We start from the raw sequence: 16953 nt of genomic DNA, 5'->3' as shown, positions 1-16953 counted from the left end.
TGGAGAAGTAGGAGTGGCTTCTGGCAGGTCTTTGAATTGCCCCCTTTGTCTTTCTCTGGAAGACCCAATGTATCCCGTGTTACAGAACCTCCCACATGCGCTCAGCAGAGCTGCCGGCCATGTGCTGCTCCAGGGAGCGCTGGTCAGCGCTGAGGGCTCTGGGCTCAACAGGGCCTGGTCACGTGCGAGGCGAGACTCAAGAGCACTCAGTTAACCCTGGACGCGCAGGAAGAGTCCCGGAGCCTCAGCTGCTCTCATGAGCAGGAGGGGTGGACTCTGGATGGTGGGTCCTACCAGAACCACCTGGGAGCTTTTAAAAACCATATGATACCCAGACCCCATCTTCCGATTCAGTGGATGTGGGGCGGGACTCAGCCCCTACAAATTTTTAAAAGCTTCCCCAGTGATACTGGAACACAGAGAGAACAGAGAACTGCTAAACTCATCATCCTCAAAGTGAGTGGCAGATCGTCACTCCACACTGAGAAGGTAGGAAGATGTGATGGGACAGAGAGGACTACAGACAAGGACAGTGACTCGTTTCAGGTCACCCAGCTGAGCTGGGTTGATAACTAGTTCTCCTAACTCAGACATCACCCCAGCGACCCCTGCCACCTGTTCTCATCTCCCTGGGTGAGCAGAGCAGCCACACGCCGCTGCCAGCTCTGAAGGAAGGCCCATACACAGGCACTTGTGCCCATGAGCATCAGGAAGCAGAAGTGGGGTAAGGACCTCTTCACCACTCTGGCCATGGCTAGTGGGTCCAAGACCTGCCAGTGATTACCTGAGTGGTCCGTCGTTTTCTCATGTGTTCTGTATGTCTGGCCATACTTGAGCTCCCACAGCCCAAACCCCGACAGCTTCACCTGCATCCGACCATCCACCAGGCAGTTGGAAGGCTTCAGGTTGCCATGGGACCTCAGCGGGCTCCTGTGAAGGAACAGCATGCCCTGGGAGGATGAAAACGAGCAAGTGAATTAGAGCAGGTACCGATGGACACCAGTGGAAGGGGAGACAGGTGGAAAGGAACACGGATGCACAGACCCAGGGTAGGGAGCATAGCTACCCTGTTCATTTGTCCAAGAGCCACTGACACAATCCCTCCCCTAAGAATTCAACCAGGTCACAGACACTCAAAAAGAAGAAAACAATGTCTAGTCCCTCAGTGTGGAACCATGAAGGCAAGACCATCTTAAAATAAATATGGCCTAGTGGTCAGGCTCCTGAGTTCAAATCCCAACTCTACCACTTAGGAGAGGACATGTTACCTTATTTATCCCTGTCAGCCTCACTCTTATCAAAATGGATGGCAATGAACCCTACCCCGTGGGGTGGCTGTGGAAATTAGATGTGATAATGCACATGGGACGCCAGACACGGTGCATGACACAAAGTAATATCCACTTAAATGATAATGAAACGTGTATAAATAGGATAAAGAATATATGAGAAAGAATGCCGTAATTGGAAATGCTTGCCAAGGGAAGTGAGTCAGAAAGGCAATGATATAAGAGCCAAGACCTGGAAACAACCAGGTGTCCCTCAGTGAATGACGGGATAAAGAAGATGTGGCACATTACACAATGGAATACTACTCAGTCATAAAAAATGACATATTGTCATTTGCGACAACATGGATCATGTTAAGTGAAATAAGTCAGACAGAGAAGGACAAGACCCATACGCTTTCACTCATAGGTGGGATCTAAAATAGAAAGCAACAAATGAACAAAGAAACTCATAGACACAGACAACAGTATATGTGATGGTTACCAGAAGGGAAGGAGGTGGGGAGAAGATAAAGAGGGTAAGGGGGTCGAATGCCTGGTGACGGAAGGAGACTAGACTTTGGGCAGTGAACACACAATGCAATGTACTGATGATATGTTATAAATCTGTATACCTGAAACTTATGTAATGTTATTAAACAGTGCCACCCAATAAACTTAATTTTTTAAAAAAGAAAGGCAGTGATAGCCCTCACTCAGGAAGGAGATGGTGGGGGGAGGGTCTTCCCATGGGCAGAGAGGGGTTCGAAGAAAGGCCTGCAGTTGAGGAGGGAAGCAATGACTTAGGAAGGACAGGGGGAAGAAGAGACCAGTTTGGAAAATGAGAACTGTCACGTCTGAAACACGAGTTGAGAGGCAGGTGTTTGTATTTCTCCGGTTTTCCAAGGGCAGACCTGGAAGTGGTGAAACAAAGATTAAGGGAAAACGACTGACTGCATTTCAGAAGCCAGCCATAACCACAGTCTGGGGCGACAGGGGGCTCGCTGTTTGTCGTTTCGGTTTTCATTTCCTTACCCTCCTCAAAGGCTTGAAGAGAAAGCCAGTTTCTTGGATGTAAAATACTGACATAAAGTCCCTCTACATCTTTAATCTGAGTCTCTGAATCATTTATTTCAGAATATTTTTTTTGGAAGCTGGCAGAAAACTGACAGCCTCAGTATGTCACAGGTACAGGGCCGTTGCAGAGCCGATTAACCTGCACCAGCCAGATTGAAAAAACAGCTTTTACCAGATCTGGGGTTTTTGTTTTTGTTTTTGTTGTTGTTTTGTTTGTGATGTTGTTTTGTTTTGTTTTAGGTTTAGAGGGCTAGCCTTATGCCAGGTATTGTCCTAAGTCCCTTACTTAACATAGCTCATGCAACACCTAGCGACTCTTAGAGGCAGGTGGTACTCTCGTCCACCTCATTTTACAGATGAGAAAAGGGAGAAATGAACTTGGCCCAGGTCACACAGCTGGCCAGCTGTGGAGCTGGATTGGGAATTCTGCAGTGTGACTCTCAAGTCCAGGCCCCTGACCAATTGTTCCTTTGCTGATAAAAAAAAATAATAATAAAAAATTTAAAAAAATAAAATAAAAGCCTCTGAAGAGTTAGGAGTGAGAAGTGATCATTTCATTTCAGCATGAGGTCCCATGGACATCCAGACTGTAATACGGATTCGTGACGAACAAGTAAGTAACCATAAACCTTTCTTTTGAGACACCCTGCACTATATATACATTGAAGTAGTGGGAACAGGGTACCTTACACATCGTATCGCCTTTAGCCTTTCCTGAGGCAGGTTAATATTCTCCTTTTTTGTTTCATAACCAGGAAACTTAGGGTTTTAAACTGCTCCCAAGGAGTAGGGGCAGAGCTAGGAGACAAACCCAGACTGGACTGCCTGCAACACCCAGCTTCTTCTAAACCACTAGATTTTGCCGTTTCCAGCACCCTGGGTGACTGTAGAGGAAGAGGAGGGTAGGTCAAAGTGCACCTAATTCTCCCAGCACCCTTATTCAAGAACAGCCAGGTTCAAATGAATCTCAAGCCCAGCTGAGAAGGGGGGAAGTCCCCCATGTGTGTGGCCACGGGGAAGCACTGGTCCTCAGTGTTCCAGCAAGGAGGAGTGTGCGGAGGGCTCCTGAGTGGACTACTGCACCCAGACACAGGGCCCTTGGACCTCCTGGGCGCCAGCTCAGGGACTCACCTCTTCCTCAGCAGTGATGCCAGGCTGAGTCTGGCAGGTCTGGCTGAGTCTCACCTCAGCAAGAGCCCTCAGCCAATATTGCCTTAGAAATACAGGCTAATACAGAAAGTAATAAGGAAACTTAAAGGACAATGAATACACCATTGCCCTCTTGCCCCCAAAATTAAGAGGTTGCATTCCTTTATCAGAGTGGCTTGTTTTTATGAGATAATAAAGGTGAATCACATTTTGAACATGCAACCAACTCAGCTGGACCTGGAAGGGCCTGGCTAGAGTTCTCTGGAACTTCTCTAGGGAGGCACCCACTGGCCAGGTCTGGGCTTGAAATCTGGGGAGACCTGTGTCCCATCCAGAGTACTCGCCGACCTCACAGAGACATCTCCATGCATCAGAACTGCCCCTGACACCCACGACCATCCCTTGCCTCACTGCTGCCAGGCCAACCCCAGGCATGAGACATTTTACATTCTGGTCACCACCGATCCCCCCTGACATCAGGGGTATTAGTAGAGCTCATTCCACAGGGCATACACCACTTGTTTGGGGACACTCGGAATCCTAGGTCTGTAGCCCTCTCCGGGAGACAGCACACATCTCTCTGCTGTGGTGGTTGTTCTTCTAGCTTGACGGAAATGCAAGAGTGCACGTACATTGTCAGAGAACAAACTGAACTATGAGAGGTGCATGATTTATGTGTCAGGTGTTATGCATTTGGCAATTCTATCACCTACCAGTCTGCTAGTTATGTTTATTTTCCTGTTAGAAAGTTGGGGGTGGCCCCCAGGGCTCCTATCTCTGGGTCCCACATCTGTGCTCTCTGGTACTTGAAAGGGAGGAAACGTAGCACAGCCCAGCTCTAGAGAGAGACCAGCTGCAAGCCCCAGTCTGCCTCGTACCAGCTGGTCAGGTTCTGTTACCCAGCTAAGTCTCATGTTTTCCCTGTGAAAGGGGGTAAATATTAATATTAATATTGGAGTTGATGAATTAATAATCAAGTTCATTGTGAGTTACTTAGAGCATCGTCCACTTGAAATACAATGCAAGCCACAGTCATAGTTTTTAATTTTTTCATTAAAAAGGTGGAATTATGGTTAATAATATAGTTTATTTAAGCCAATGTATTAAAAATACTATCATTTTAACATGTAATAACATAAAAATATCAGATATTTTATTTTTGTTTTTTTTTCTAAGTCTTCAAAATCTGGCATATAGTTTACACCTTTAGCGCATCTCATCTGGACGAGTCGCATTGCCAGGGTTCAATAGTCACATGTGGCTGGTGGCTGCTATATTTGGACAGTGCAGACTTATCCCACAGGACTGATGAAGGGATAAAATAAGGAAACGCATGTTTTTTAGTACTAGTAATAGAGTTATCTGTGGCAACAGTAACCCTACTGGTCCTACTAATACTGACAATATTCACTGGGTACCTTTAGTGAGGCAGGCGTGGTTCTAACCATTTTACATACTTTTGTCCTCAAAACAACCCTGAGAGGTAGGCACTCCTGTTATCTGTATTTTATTCACAGGGACACTGAAGCTCAGGGTAGTTACAGTCACCTGGTCCATAAGTGGCAGAGCCAGGCTTCAAGACAACTTCTGTGCCAACTGCCCTTTATCCTCTTAATCCATCAAGACTCCTCTTCCTTAGAGATGGAGACCCATCTCTCACTTAAGAAGACTATTATATCTCCAAAGCTCTGTCCCAGGCCGTTTGGACTCCTTGGGGACAGGACAATGAGCCTTACTCCTCTGTGCCCTCTATGACCAGAATCAGGTTTGACCAAAAATAGGTGCTCAATCAATATACTTCTGTTATTTTGAAAAGTCGGTGGCATCCCAGAATCTCTCTGATACCTGGTGTAAAGGAGGTTCTGGTCAAATGGGCATCAGGAGAGATATTGTTTTTATGATTGGTCTGTGGTGGCCAGAAACATAATCTGACCACAGAGCTCGGCCCAGTGCCTGGCTTCATGTCAGAGTCACCCATGGTAAAGCTCTAAGAAATTGCCTGGAGTCCCTTTCAAGGAATGCTGGCAGAGTAATTGGTCTTGAAGGTCCTCAATGTGCCTCAGCCTAGCTCACTGCGACTTCCTTACATGGTTCCATCATGTGCACACTTCATTTCAAGAGAAAGTGGTCCTTCCAAAACAAGGTTCCAAGCTGTCATTCTGGCATAGAGAAGGGGACAGACTCAGTGACCTGAGTGACCTCAGTGTCACTCAGGAGATTTCCCCCTTTAATTATCATTCTCACCCACCCAGCATTAAGTTTCCAGAGAAACTTTTGGCTTAATGCTTCTTAATAGCCAAATGCCCACACTGAAAAGGCTAAATCTATTGGGCATTCCTACCTTGGGGAGAATTCACTAGCTTTCTCTTCACATCCAATATAAATGATGTCAGCTGTTTTGAATGGGGCAGGAGACAGATCATTGGAAGTCTGGAGTATTTCCCTGAGTTTGCTGGGTAGGGAAGGGAAAGTGGGTGAAGGGAAGGAGAGAGGAGCCAGAGTAGGAGAGGATGCCACATCATATTCTCTCACTGTGCCACTGCCACTTCAATAATTTTATATGTCCATTTCCTGACAGTTTTTTCTCTACCTAGATTTTAAGCCATTTAAAGTTAGAAACAAGTCCTTGCCTTTTTACAAAGGTGCCCAGAGTAAGATAAATCATTAACAGATGCTCAATTAAGTTTACTGAAATAACAGAGTTGGCTCAGTGTCATCCAAAGAGACCCAATCACAAGAAAGTTTCTGTCTAAATTACTTCCCCTTAAGGCCTAGGAAGTCAAAGTCTTGCAAGGCCATTAAGACTCAGCTTCTTAGAAACAAAGAGCAATTAAATCCTCGAGAAAGACAAGCCTTTGGATATCAACAGGCCAACATCATCCATTCACCTACATGGAGGCTGAGGTCCACAGAGGAGACCGAAAGTCAAAAGTCACTCAGTGAGTCACTGGCCCTGTACTCCAAAAGGGCAGAGCTTCTGTTTCACCTTTGTATCCCCCCCAACACCCAGGCTGGGTCTTGCCCACAGGAGTCTATTGGCTGATGAATGGACTGTTGATTGACAGATGGGGGCCAGCCCTGATTGTTGTCACACTGAGGGGCTTCCTCACCAGAACCCAATCCTGGATTGGTCCTCCCTACTATGGTAAAAACAGATGTGGTGAGTTTAGAAAGAACAGCCCAGGTTGAAGACATCAGCCTCAGGTCCACACTGACATGGCCCATCTGACTTACCTCCCATCTGTGAAACGGGGATAATAATAGATCTACCTTATATTTTGTTGTGAAAATTAAGTAAATTAATATATACAGGTCCTGGAAAGTATTGGGGCCAAAGTAAATATATTTTAGCTATTATTATTATTATTATCCTCTTTTTTAACAGCCACCACAGGCCTCTTTGCCCAAAGTAAAGATTCTGCCTGCTTATTTAAATTTGCAGAGCTCTATCGCTGTGTCCCAGATTTGTGGGTACTGTGGCTCTGATCCCCACTTTCAGGAAAAAGAATAGAGGACCCAGGAAAAGGAAGGAGGATTCAGAATCCTTTCTCCAATTGCTTTATGGTCTAGTAATTAGAACTTTAGTAAAAAGTTCTATCCTGAAATGTAAATACCATGATTTTTCCTGATTGGGTAAACCTACCATCCCTTCCAACTGTAATATAAAATACTTTACTCTCTTGATATTTACTTGAGATCAAGGGGAGAGAAAAGAATGGAAAATCTGACTGAAGTAGTATATATTTGTTTGAAGTGGTAGATTGTAGAAGTGGGATCATTTTGTTTGAGGAAGAGATCTGAGAAGGACCACAATTTTCGGGAAAATTCTGATTTGATTTAATCCACGACACAAAACAGTTCAAAAGCCTATGGTATTTGTTCATTAAAATAGTTTATGTCATACTCACATTGACTATGTCATATGCAAATGAGAGCTTGAATATCCAATCCATTTCAGTATCAGAATTACTCAAAACATCCTGCAAAACACAGTTATCGAAAATATCACCAGTGATTCAACCTGAAGCACAGTGAGCTCCGTATGTTCAATGGTTTTGGTTCTAAAACATCGGATGGTTTTGATCAGAATTAATACAACCCAAGACAGAGCTGAAAAATTTTCCAGGAAATATCATAATCTGACTCAATGTTGAGAAGGTTACACAGTTTGGAGTTTTACAAACACATCCCTGTTCCTGACATAAAGTGGATGGTCACCTACTGTGGGCAGGATGGGCCCAGCGATGCAATTTACGGGTAGCTGTGACAGCTCAGGAGCTGAAACCAAGCTCAGATGCTTTCTACCCAGAACAAAGGAAACCAGACCCGTGACAACTCCACTGCTAATCTGATCCCCTGCAGGCAGCCCAACAGGATAATTCAGGTCTTGCAATTAGACCAAAGAGGAACTGTTCTTGGACTAAGGGGCAAAAGCATTGATAAGGTTCTTCATTAGCTGCTGCTAATCAAACCTAAGGTAAGATTTGCTATTTTACTTACCTTAAGACTTCCTTTTTTGCAATACTGAATGATAATGCAGATGTTGGGTGGTTCTGTGCAAACACCAAAGAAGGGAACGATGTTTTCATGCCTCAATTCATACACCTGAAAATAATAATGGTAACAATAGCATATGATTATATTACGTCTTCTGTGCTAGGGACTATACTATGTGCTTTACAAACTTTCAGTTAATTCTCCCAAAGACCCTGTGAGGTAAGAACTTTAACTGCTCCCATTTTACAGATGAGGAAACTGATATCCAAAAGCTAAAGTAACATGTTGAAGATCATACCACTTGCTAGTGGCAGAGCTGGGAGGCAAATCCAGACAGTCAGCCTCTGCTATATAAACAAGAGGAAGGACCAAAGTCTGACCTTAGCCACGGGGATTAATTAAAATCACATCACAGTAAATACCAGCCCTGCCTCCTGTATTTATGGCCTCAATGTCAGTGTGTGGGCCCTGACAGATCACAGATTCAGAGCAAGAAGTCAGACCCCATGAACCTGACTTCCTCTGAGGACCAGGTTCAAGGGAGGTGAGCAGCCATCACAGATAGAAAGACTAAAGATGCAGAAGTAAGGTCAGGAAGAATTAAGGGGAATGAGCAAAGCTAGGAGGTATCCCAGGCCTCAGGTGCCTGAGTCAGGCCAAAAAGTCTGAGTTCTAAAGTTGAGGCTGTTGTGGGGCTGTGGATGGCAAGCCAAGTTAAGGAAAGCTGCTTTCCACCCATATGGTAAACCTTTCCACCCCAGAAAGCTGCTTTCTTGTGCGCTGGGACCCCTCCCAAGTCAGGTGGGAACAGGGGGCTGGCAACGGGGGCCAAAAACAGCGTCACTTTGTCTCCTCCCGGGGCGGGGTCTCACCAGCCGGATTTCCTGCAGCACAGATGGCTTCCTGATCCAGGCTTCTGCTTGGTCACCAATATAGCAGATGGCCACATGGCTTCCCTATAACCAGAGACAAAGCGGAATGTTCTTAACCCAAGGTGATCCAGAAAAAGCTCTACTCAGAAAGAGCTAGGAAGGGGAGCAAGAAGACAGGGAAGAAGTCGGCCTATGAAAAGGATCATCAAGCTCCTCACTGCCCAAATCAGCCCTAGGTGGCACTGTGCTACCCCAGGCACTGAGCTAGGTAGGCACTGAGCTAGGTGCTGAGTTAGCCTAGGGTGGCACTATGCTACCCTAGGCGCTTAGCTAGATGCTTAACACATAAGGTGCAATTTAACAGGCATCACAGTCCTGCAAGGTAGGAATGATGAGCCCATTCCCCAACAGGATCACTGAGGTTAGGTAACTTGTCCAAGGTCACAAATTTGTAGGTAGTACAGCCAGACTGGAACATCCCGTTATCATTCAGAGGAATATGGAGTTGAGGTCATAAAAGTAAGTCTGGAGTCAGATACCTGGTTCAAAGCCCATTCCTCCCACTTACTATCTACATAACCTTGAACAAGGGATTTAACCTCTCCCAGCCACCATATCCTCATCTATACAATGGAGATTAAAAATAATACTGATCCCATAGTATTACTGTGAGGATTAAATCTTAAAATATGTTAACACTGTTAACTAAATGCCTGACACATAACAAGTTTTCAGTAAATGGCATATCTTATTGTTATTACCTAGTGAGTCTGCTTTTAGAGAGTCACTGAATCAATCACCACAAAAATATACCATAATCTGGAATGATCTGGGTAGGAGAGGGAGAATCTGGACACAAGAGAATGTAAGCTTCAGCATGAACTAAGTGTCCTCCCAAGATCTGCCACTTTTACTTGGGATTAATTGCAAAGAACCCAGGACTGTGATGGGAATTCCAAGGAGGAAGGGATCCCTGTGGGATGAAGGAAAGGCTCCTTTGAAGAGGTGATGCTTAAGCTGAACCTTGAAGGATAAGAAGGTGCCAGATGGGGTGGGGGAAGGGGCAGCAGGCATGGCATTGCCTGAAAGTGAATCAAACATGGCATATTCAACAAGACCAACTGGATGAGTATAGGATGTTGGTCAAGAAGAAAAGGTTCTGAAAGTAGTCTGGGGCCACACAACAGAGAGCCCTGAGCCCCTTGTTAAAGGGTTTGGAAACTTTCATACAGTCGACAGATGTGGGGAACCCAGTGATGTATTTGAGGGAGAGGAAGGGAAACATTTCACAAAGATTAACCAATAATGGCATGCCACAAATCATTGGCTTCCATCTCTAAATGGCTAGTGGACTGTGATATATCAATAGTTTTATATGAATGAAGGCCCTCTGGGTTTTATGGATGATAATATCTGAGGAGGGTTGTTTTGGGGGGTTTGTTGTTTTTTTTTTTTTGTCATTTGAAAACTCAAGCAAACATGTAGAAAAATAGGTTTAGTTGCCTAGGGAATGATTTGGCTCCAATCATTGCTAAACCCAATTTAAGGCAAGGAACAAGTCTTCCCTCGCTTGGAGCTTTCTGCCCTTACTCTCTGGGACTTCCATTTCAAAGAATAAATATAGATTTTTTTCTTTACAAAATTTTCCTCCAGGGGACTTGACCTTCTTGCTAAGCAGAGACAGCCATCATAGTTGAGCATGTGGAATGGGGGGGAGGGGGGCAGGCAGGAATGATGTTGCAGGTTTCAGCAGGTGCCAGTTTCTACAGTAGAAGCATCAATACCCACGACTGATTCATCAGTGCCAAAGTACCGAAAATGAAATAATCCATGCTCTAGCACTCTACTAGCCACTAAGATAGCCACTAGCCCCATGTCGCCAATTAAATGAAAATTATATACAATTTTAAAATTCAGTTCCCCAGTCACACTAATGTTTAATAGTCACAGGATGGTAGTGGCCACCATATTAGACTGAGCAGATTTGGAATATTACCACAGTCATAAAAAGTTCTATTTGATGGAGATGAGTCTAACACAGAAGCCAGCATAGGAATCATGTAGGAGTTGGTTAGGGAAAATGCAGAATCTCAGGCCACACCCCAGACCTGCTGAATGAGAATCTGCATTTTAATAAGGGCCTATGACGATTCATAGGCACATTAAAGTGGAGAAACAGGAGTTTGGAGTCAGAAGACTACCTGGCACCTACTGGGAGAACATTCTCCTGTTCAGAATGTCCTGCCTGGCAGAAAGGGCATGCAGAGAAGGGGACAGAGACACACACTTCATGCGGCAACCTTGCTCTCCGAAGTACCTGGTAAAGCCCTGCTGGGGCATAAAAGAGCTCTTCCCCCTGCTGACTCTTGACAAAGGAGCTGAAGTCCCCAGAAGTCATCACACTAGGTGCGTTGCTGCTGTTCCCTCTCGATACAGGTGTGCATCTCTGGGCCAGCTGTAAAACAGACACAATCCAGGGTCTCTCAGGAGTGAGCATGCAATGAAGAGACTGTGCATTTTGTAGATGAGGAAAATGAGTACCAAGGGAGAACCAGGACTCGAACCCTGATCTCTCTGACCGGAGGTGTGATTGCCTAACTGCTACCCACATCACTCTTGCGTCTGCTAAGAGGGCAGGCTCTGGGGTCTGACTACCCAAAGTCAAGTTCTGGCTCTGGCACTTAACTGGATGTATGGCCTCATGCCAGAGTTATTTTCCTAAATCTAACCATGTTATCTCTCTGTGTAACACACCCAGCACTTCCCCAATAGCTAGGGAATGTCTTTAAAGCAAAGGAACCTTGTTTTTCAAGGAGAGTCTTCCCAGCAACCCTAATGTACAAACCCGGGAGATCAGAGCTGCTTTGGCTGAAGAGGGAAGAGGAGGCTCAGAATTCCAACAATGACACCTATACCCTTAATGTATTATTCACCCCATGAGCAGAGCGGTGAGCCCCAGAATCCCCAAGGACTTACTGATAAACCCCAAACTCTTGGTCTTGGCATTCTGGAGCCTCCCTGACTTGGTACCTGCCACGTCACCTTTTTTTTTTTTTTTTAAACAGATCATAACTCTTTTAATGAATAAATAGTTATGTAAGAATATCAATTAAAAGGAAACTAATTCTACAAGCTACAATTTGGAAAATAAAGTCAATATAACAGGAATAATATGTACATATCATCAGAGGAATGTTTGATTTTGACCCATAATAGACTCCTTATCTTTACAATTAGACTTAACACCTGTTAGAGCAAACCTGCGTTCCTCAGGCTAATTTTAGTACTTCCTATGAAAGCAACAACATTGTAGATAGAATGCCTTTCTTTTCGCTTTGAGATATTTAAGATTTACACATCTGTTCTGATATGTGAATTCTGAGTCAAGAGGAGCTCGACAAACCTTGTTAATCTCTTAAAATCTTGAGTAGTATGTTCTGCTGAACAGGTTCTAGCTGAAATTGTAAAATTGCTGAATTTTTTTTTTCTTATTGATTTTAGAGAGAGAATGATGAATGGAGAGAGAAAGAGAAAGAGATGGGGGAAGGGATAGAGAACCATCACTTTGTTGTTCTACGTATCTATGCATTCATCGGAGATTCTTGTATGTGCCCTGACCAGGGGTCAAGCCCACAACCCATTGAGCTACCCAGCCAGAGCTGTAAAATTGCTGATTTTTGAGATAAAATGTATTTCATTTTGGATTTTTAATAAATTGAGCTGAAAGTAAAATTGATCCCACCCTCTCTCTGTCCCTCCCAGAACAAAAAACCCTTATTAAAGAATAAAGCCTTAAGTCTTTCCAGTCTAAAGAACATTTCTTACTAACATTTCTGGTTAGGCAATAAGTGCTCCAGAATAATCAATATAGGTTTGCAAAAATGACAGTGTTTGATATCAGTAACAAAAACAAAAAGGACAGAAAGAAAAGACACGTGAAAATTTCCAGCTAAAATATGCATAAAAGACCGTCATGGTAGTACTTTTGGAAATTTTGTAAATGTTATATACTTACCAAACAGTGCCAGGCTTACCAAACGTATGCCAAGCCTTCCAGCCCTGCGCACCCCACACCTTGGCGTCCCCTGTGCTACTACTCCTCTCCTGCTCGCCACTAGCAAACCCGATCTTCCCAAATGTCACCTCCTCTCTGAAGCCTTCACAATGCTGAGACATCAAATCCCTCCAGCTGCAAGGCTCCCATCTCAGCGTGCAGATACCTCTGGGAGCACGTGCCTCCCTCGGGGTGCTTCTCATTTGCAGTGCACCCAGTGCCTTGAGCTATGTTTGGCCTTAGTAGATGTGCAACACGTGTATGTCGAGCAGATGAACCTTGTTGTCTTAGTCATCAGTAGATTAAAGGAGTTACTGTGGCTTTGAAAATAACCAGATGCTTTCCGAACACCAGCTTTCATATTTGAGCTTACACCCACAAGGTAATGGAGCTGAAGGAACTTTAGGGACTATCTGATCATTCTAAGAATTCAGAAACCGAGGCCCAGACCTGATGCTCCCAGAGATATTCAGCAAGGAAGTGGTAGGCCTACAACCGGAACTCAGGGCTCGAGACTCTCTGTTAAGTGCTCACTGTATAAATGAGTCAGCCTCTGCTCTCCTAAGCTCCTGGATGAGGTCCCTTCCACAAATCAGCAGAAGTTAGGAGGAAAATGGACATCTGGGCCGGGTTGGCCTTACCTTGTTCTGGGGCAGAATGGTGATGTCGGCATAATTGATCTGCCACCAAATGTCTCTCTTTTGCCTCTGCAGCTTTCCCTTCTGCATCCTTAAAATCAGACCTATGATGGCAGTTCCCAAGACAGTAATCAGGAAGGCCATCGTGAGAATCACAGGAGTCACACCTGGAGGGCACAGACATATCATTCCTCAGGCCTGCCTGAGAGCAAAGCGGAAACATCCCTGCCCCAGCCTGGCCAGGCCTGCCGAGTAGGGGCCTCAGAGGCCACCCAGGCAAGGGGCCAAGTTAGGACGCACTGAGTCCCCTCAGTCTTGTCTTTCTGACCTCCCTCTGGGCCCCCTGGCAACTGCACTCACTTCCCCCCTCTGTATAGAAACTTTCATTGTAGAGAAATAATAGTGATGATTTCTAACACCACAACCACATTTTATTAAACATGTACTATGTGCTCTCCTTAGAGTTGTTTCTCAGGTATGATCCATCCAATTCCAGGGCTGCGCCCCTAACCATTGGGAACTACCTCCTTAGAAATGAAGTTCCTGAGCTTCAAATCTCAGGAGCTGGGTTTCCCTAGGGCAGAGGTTCTTGACAGGGGAGGCAGGTGATGTTGTCTCCTAAGGGATATTGGGAACATCTGGAGATATTTGGGGTGATTACAACTATAGGGTACCCCTGGAATCTAAGGGGAGGAGGCAGGGATGCTGCTAAGCATCCTACAAGGCACCAGACAGTACATACCCCTCGCCCAAACGAAGACTCTCCCACCCAGATTGTCAATAGTGCTGTTGCTGTTGAGAAGCCCTGCCGTGGAGAATCCTCACCTGCTCTTCCCCAGGTGCCCACACTGACCTGTAAAAGTGAGCTCACTTTCACAGAGCTCGTTGTAAAATCCGCAGCCATGTCTGTCTGCAGAAAGGGAGCCATGGGGCCAAGCAATAGTGGAGAGATTCCTCATGGGTCTTAAAACAAAACAAAAAACTACAATTAAAAGTCAGTGTCCAGTTGATTTAGTCTATTTGTCTCTGTCTCAGGTATAGCAAGGGCAAATGAAACACACATGTCATTTGCAAAAAGTAGGCCTTGGTCTCTTAATTCAAATGAATGCTGACCCATCCAATTTTCCCACCTCACCTAGACTCTTCAAATCCAGCCTCAGGTAATCTAATTCATGGGAAGGCAATATCTTTTGGCAGGGCAGAATAGCTGATTCAATCTTTTGATTTAAACCATGTCACTTCTGATTTCAAAGATGCTGTGCCAATTCTCCAGTGTTGCTGTTACTTTCTCCCATGTTTGATAGAGACAAACCTTGTTACAGAGTACCTTGACATTTCAAGGGGCCAAAACATCGCCCCCTGCTTGGAGAACACCTGTTTCTACAATCCTGAGGACCTAGTCTGCCATGGTTATTTTGTTTCCTGGACCAATCCAATCTGATACATTGAAATTCCTTAAGAGTAGGAGAGGAAAAGTGTTAAATCAAATCTGGATTGGGGGTGGTGAGGGTGGAGACAAGAAGCAATTGAATTAAGCTTTAGGTTTCCTTTTAGTTTTTTCTCATTGATTTATGGCTGAGAACAAACAGAGACTTCCTCCAGGGCTTCCTGAATGCTGGAAACCCAGGACAACACCCAGGTCCGGGTGAGAATAGGGCAGTTTGGGGGTCAGGATGACTGGAGGAGTCTGTTTTCCCTGACTGTGCTCCCAACCTCTAGGTGGCGCTGTGTCATTCCCGCCCCTGCCCCACGCCCCTCCCACCCCAAAAGCCAGACCTCTCTCCCTGCTGGAGTATCAGAGGAGGTGCGATTAGTAAATTTTGTGTTTTAAACTGGAATGTGTTCTGACGTGGCTGAGCCAATCCCACAATCAAGGGCAAGATCACCTTCAAGGCCCAAAGCCAATTCTTACGAGTTCAAAACGTATAGTGGATTCAGCAAAACCCTGGCCCTCCCTCTCCTCGCAGATCTCTTCCTGTAGCATGATCTAAACGCGAAGAAATGCCCCACCAGTACCTGATTACTTTCTGATAGCTATCATAGTGAAGAACAGGAAGAAAGAGCGACCCGTTTCTGGATTTCTGTAGGGCATAGACGGAGTAATCCATACGCCTTTCTCCCTGGGAGTCCACAAACACTGGGCCGGTGATTCCTGGAGAAAGAGAAGATTATACACATGGTAAGGAGAACAGAGAGGGACACGTGACTTGAACTCGTACCTACCAGCGGAACCGCCTCCCCAGCAGCCACTTTGGACAGGCAAATATTAAGGCTGGGGAGGTCCATCCAGCTTTAAAAACAAGTTTCCAACTAAAACCCAAGATTTATGCTTCCTTAGACAATCAGATGTGACAAAAAGAGGCCGAAATACATGGACACAGCTGGCTGGGTCTGGGGACAGCCGCCTCCTCCAGGTACTACAGTCCTTCTCACCCAACCCCCAGGCTCTGGGGCTCATGTTTGCAGGCTTTGTTCTCCTCTTTCCTCCTTGTTTGGTTTGGGCTCAGGCATCGGCATGGTGCTCAGTCCTGGCCACTGTGTTCTTTGTTCTCGCTTAGGGTGTGGTCAACTCCATGCACAAAACACACATCCCAGATCCTAGATGCAAAGTATAGCTCTTTCACACCCCAAACTAGAACCTGTGTCTGACACAGGACTTCTCTGATTTATTCCCCCTGGGGAGAGGACACAAAATGGCCACCTATTGAGCACCTATTACGTTCCTGGCACTGCTGGGTGGTAGCGATTTCTTATGCCTAGTCCCAGTGGACCCTGAAGAGGAGGTGCCATCATCCACTCCTGACAAGTAGGGCCTGCAAGCAACACACCCAGTTTCCAGAGACAGGAAGAGGCAGGCCTATGGGGCTCCGTGAGCTGTATTCCTCCCACTCACAGGCCCATGCTGTGCACATCTGCGCCAGCGCACTTAATGTGGAGGTGGAGCCCAGCTCCCTCCAAGGTTTGCACAGGGAAAGGGCTAGAGCCAAGGCAACCATCAGGGGCGCTGCTCTCTGGGTCGTTTGATCCCCGTGAGAAGAGGGGTTGGACCCTCCATTTCCTAATTGGGATGAAGGCCTTTGGCGCTGGCTAGTGCTGTGGCTGTGGTCCTGGACACCATGGCAGAAATGAATACAAGAAACGGAGACAAATATCCCGATAACGTCAATGGCCAGCCCTGCAGCCCAAAAGGAAGCAGAAGCCGGTTTGGAAGAGGTGTGGGGACCTTCAGGGCCCCAAAGTGAGATGCCCCTTAAAAGAGACTCCCTGCCCTTCACACATGCCCTTAATTAGGAATTTCTAAAAGGGCAAGAAAGAGGAAATAAATTATCTGGCAGAGGGGATTAAACCGAGAACAAGAAGACAGACTTCCCTCACCTCCCTTTTATTCTTCTTCTTCT

General features: G+C 45.6%; 1 protein-coding gene across 1 annotated transcript in view; it reads right to left on the bottom strand.

Annotated features, from left to right (window-relative positions):
- Positions 1 to 16953, bottom strand: part of LOC112300447 (guanylate cyclase 2G) — a 44002-nt gene that overhangs the window by 17701 nt on the left and 9348 nt on the right. Inside the window, exons 6-13 of the mRNA XM_045191673.2 lie at positions 15572 to 15707; positions 14409 to 14518; positions 13559 to 13722; positions 11181 to 11318; positions 8864 to 8947; positions 7995 to 8099; positions 7403 to 7474; positions 785 to 950 (exon numbers count right to left, since the gene is read on the bottom strand). Of these exons, the coding sequence (XP_045047608.2) occupies positions 785 to 950; positions 7403 to 7474; positions 7995 to 8099; positions 8864 to 8947; positions 11181 to 11318; positions 13559 to 13722; positions 14409 to 14518; positions 15572 to 15707 (975 nt within the window). The remainder of the gene's footprint in view (positions 1 to 784; positions 951 to 7402; positions 7475 to 7994; positions 8100 to 8863; positions 8948 to 11180; positions 11319 to 13558; positions 13723 to 14408; positions 14519 to 15571; positions 15708 to 16953) is intronic.

The sequence above is a fragment of the Desmodus rotundus genome, chromosome 4 (genome assembly GCF_022682495.2).
Source record: "Desmodus rotundus isolate HL8 chromosome 4, HLdesRot8A.1, whole genome shotgun sequence".
Classification (NCBI taxonomy): Eukaryota; Metazoa; Chordata; class Mammalia; order Chiroptera; family Phyllostomidae; genus Desmodus; species Desmodus rotundus.
Note: the sequence above shows the minus strand (reverse complement) of the source record. Positions and strands in the feature narration are given on the sequence as shown.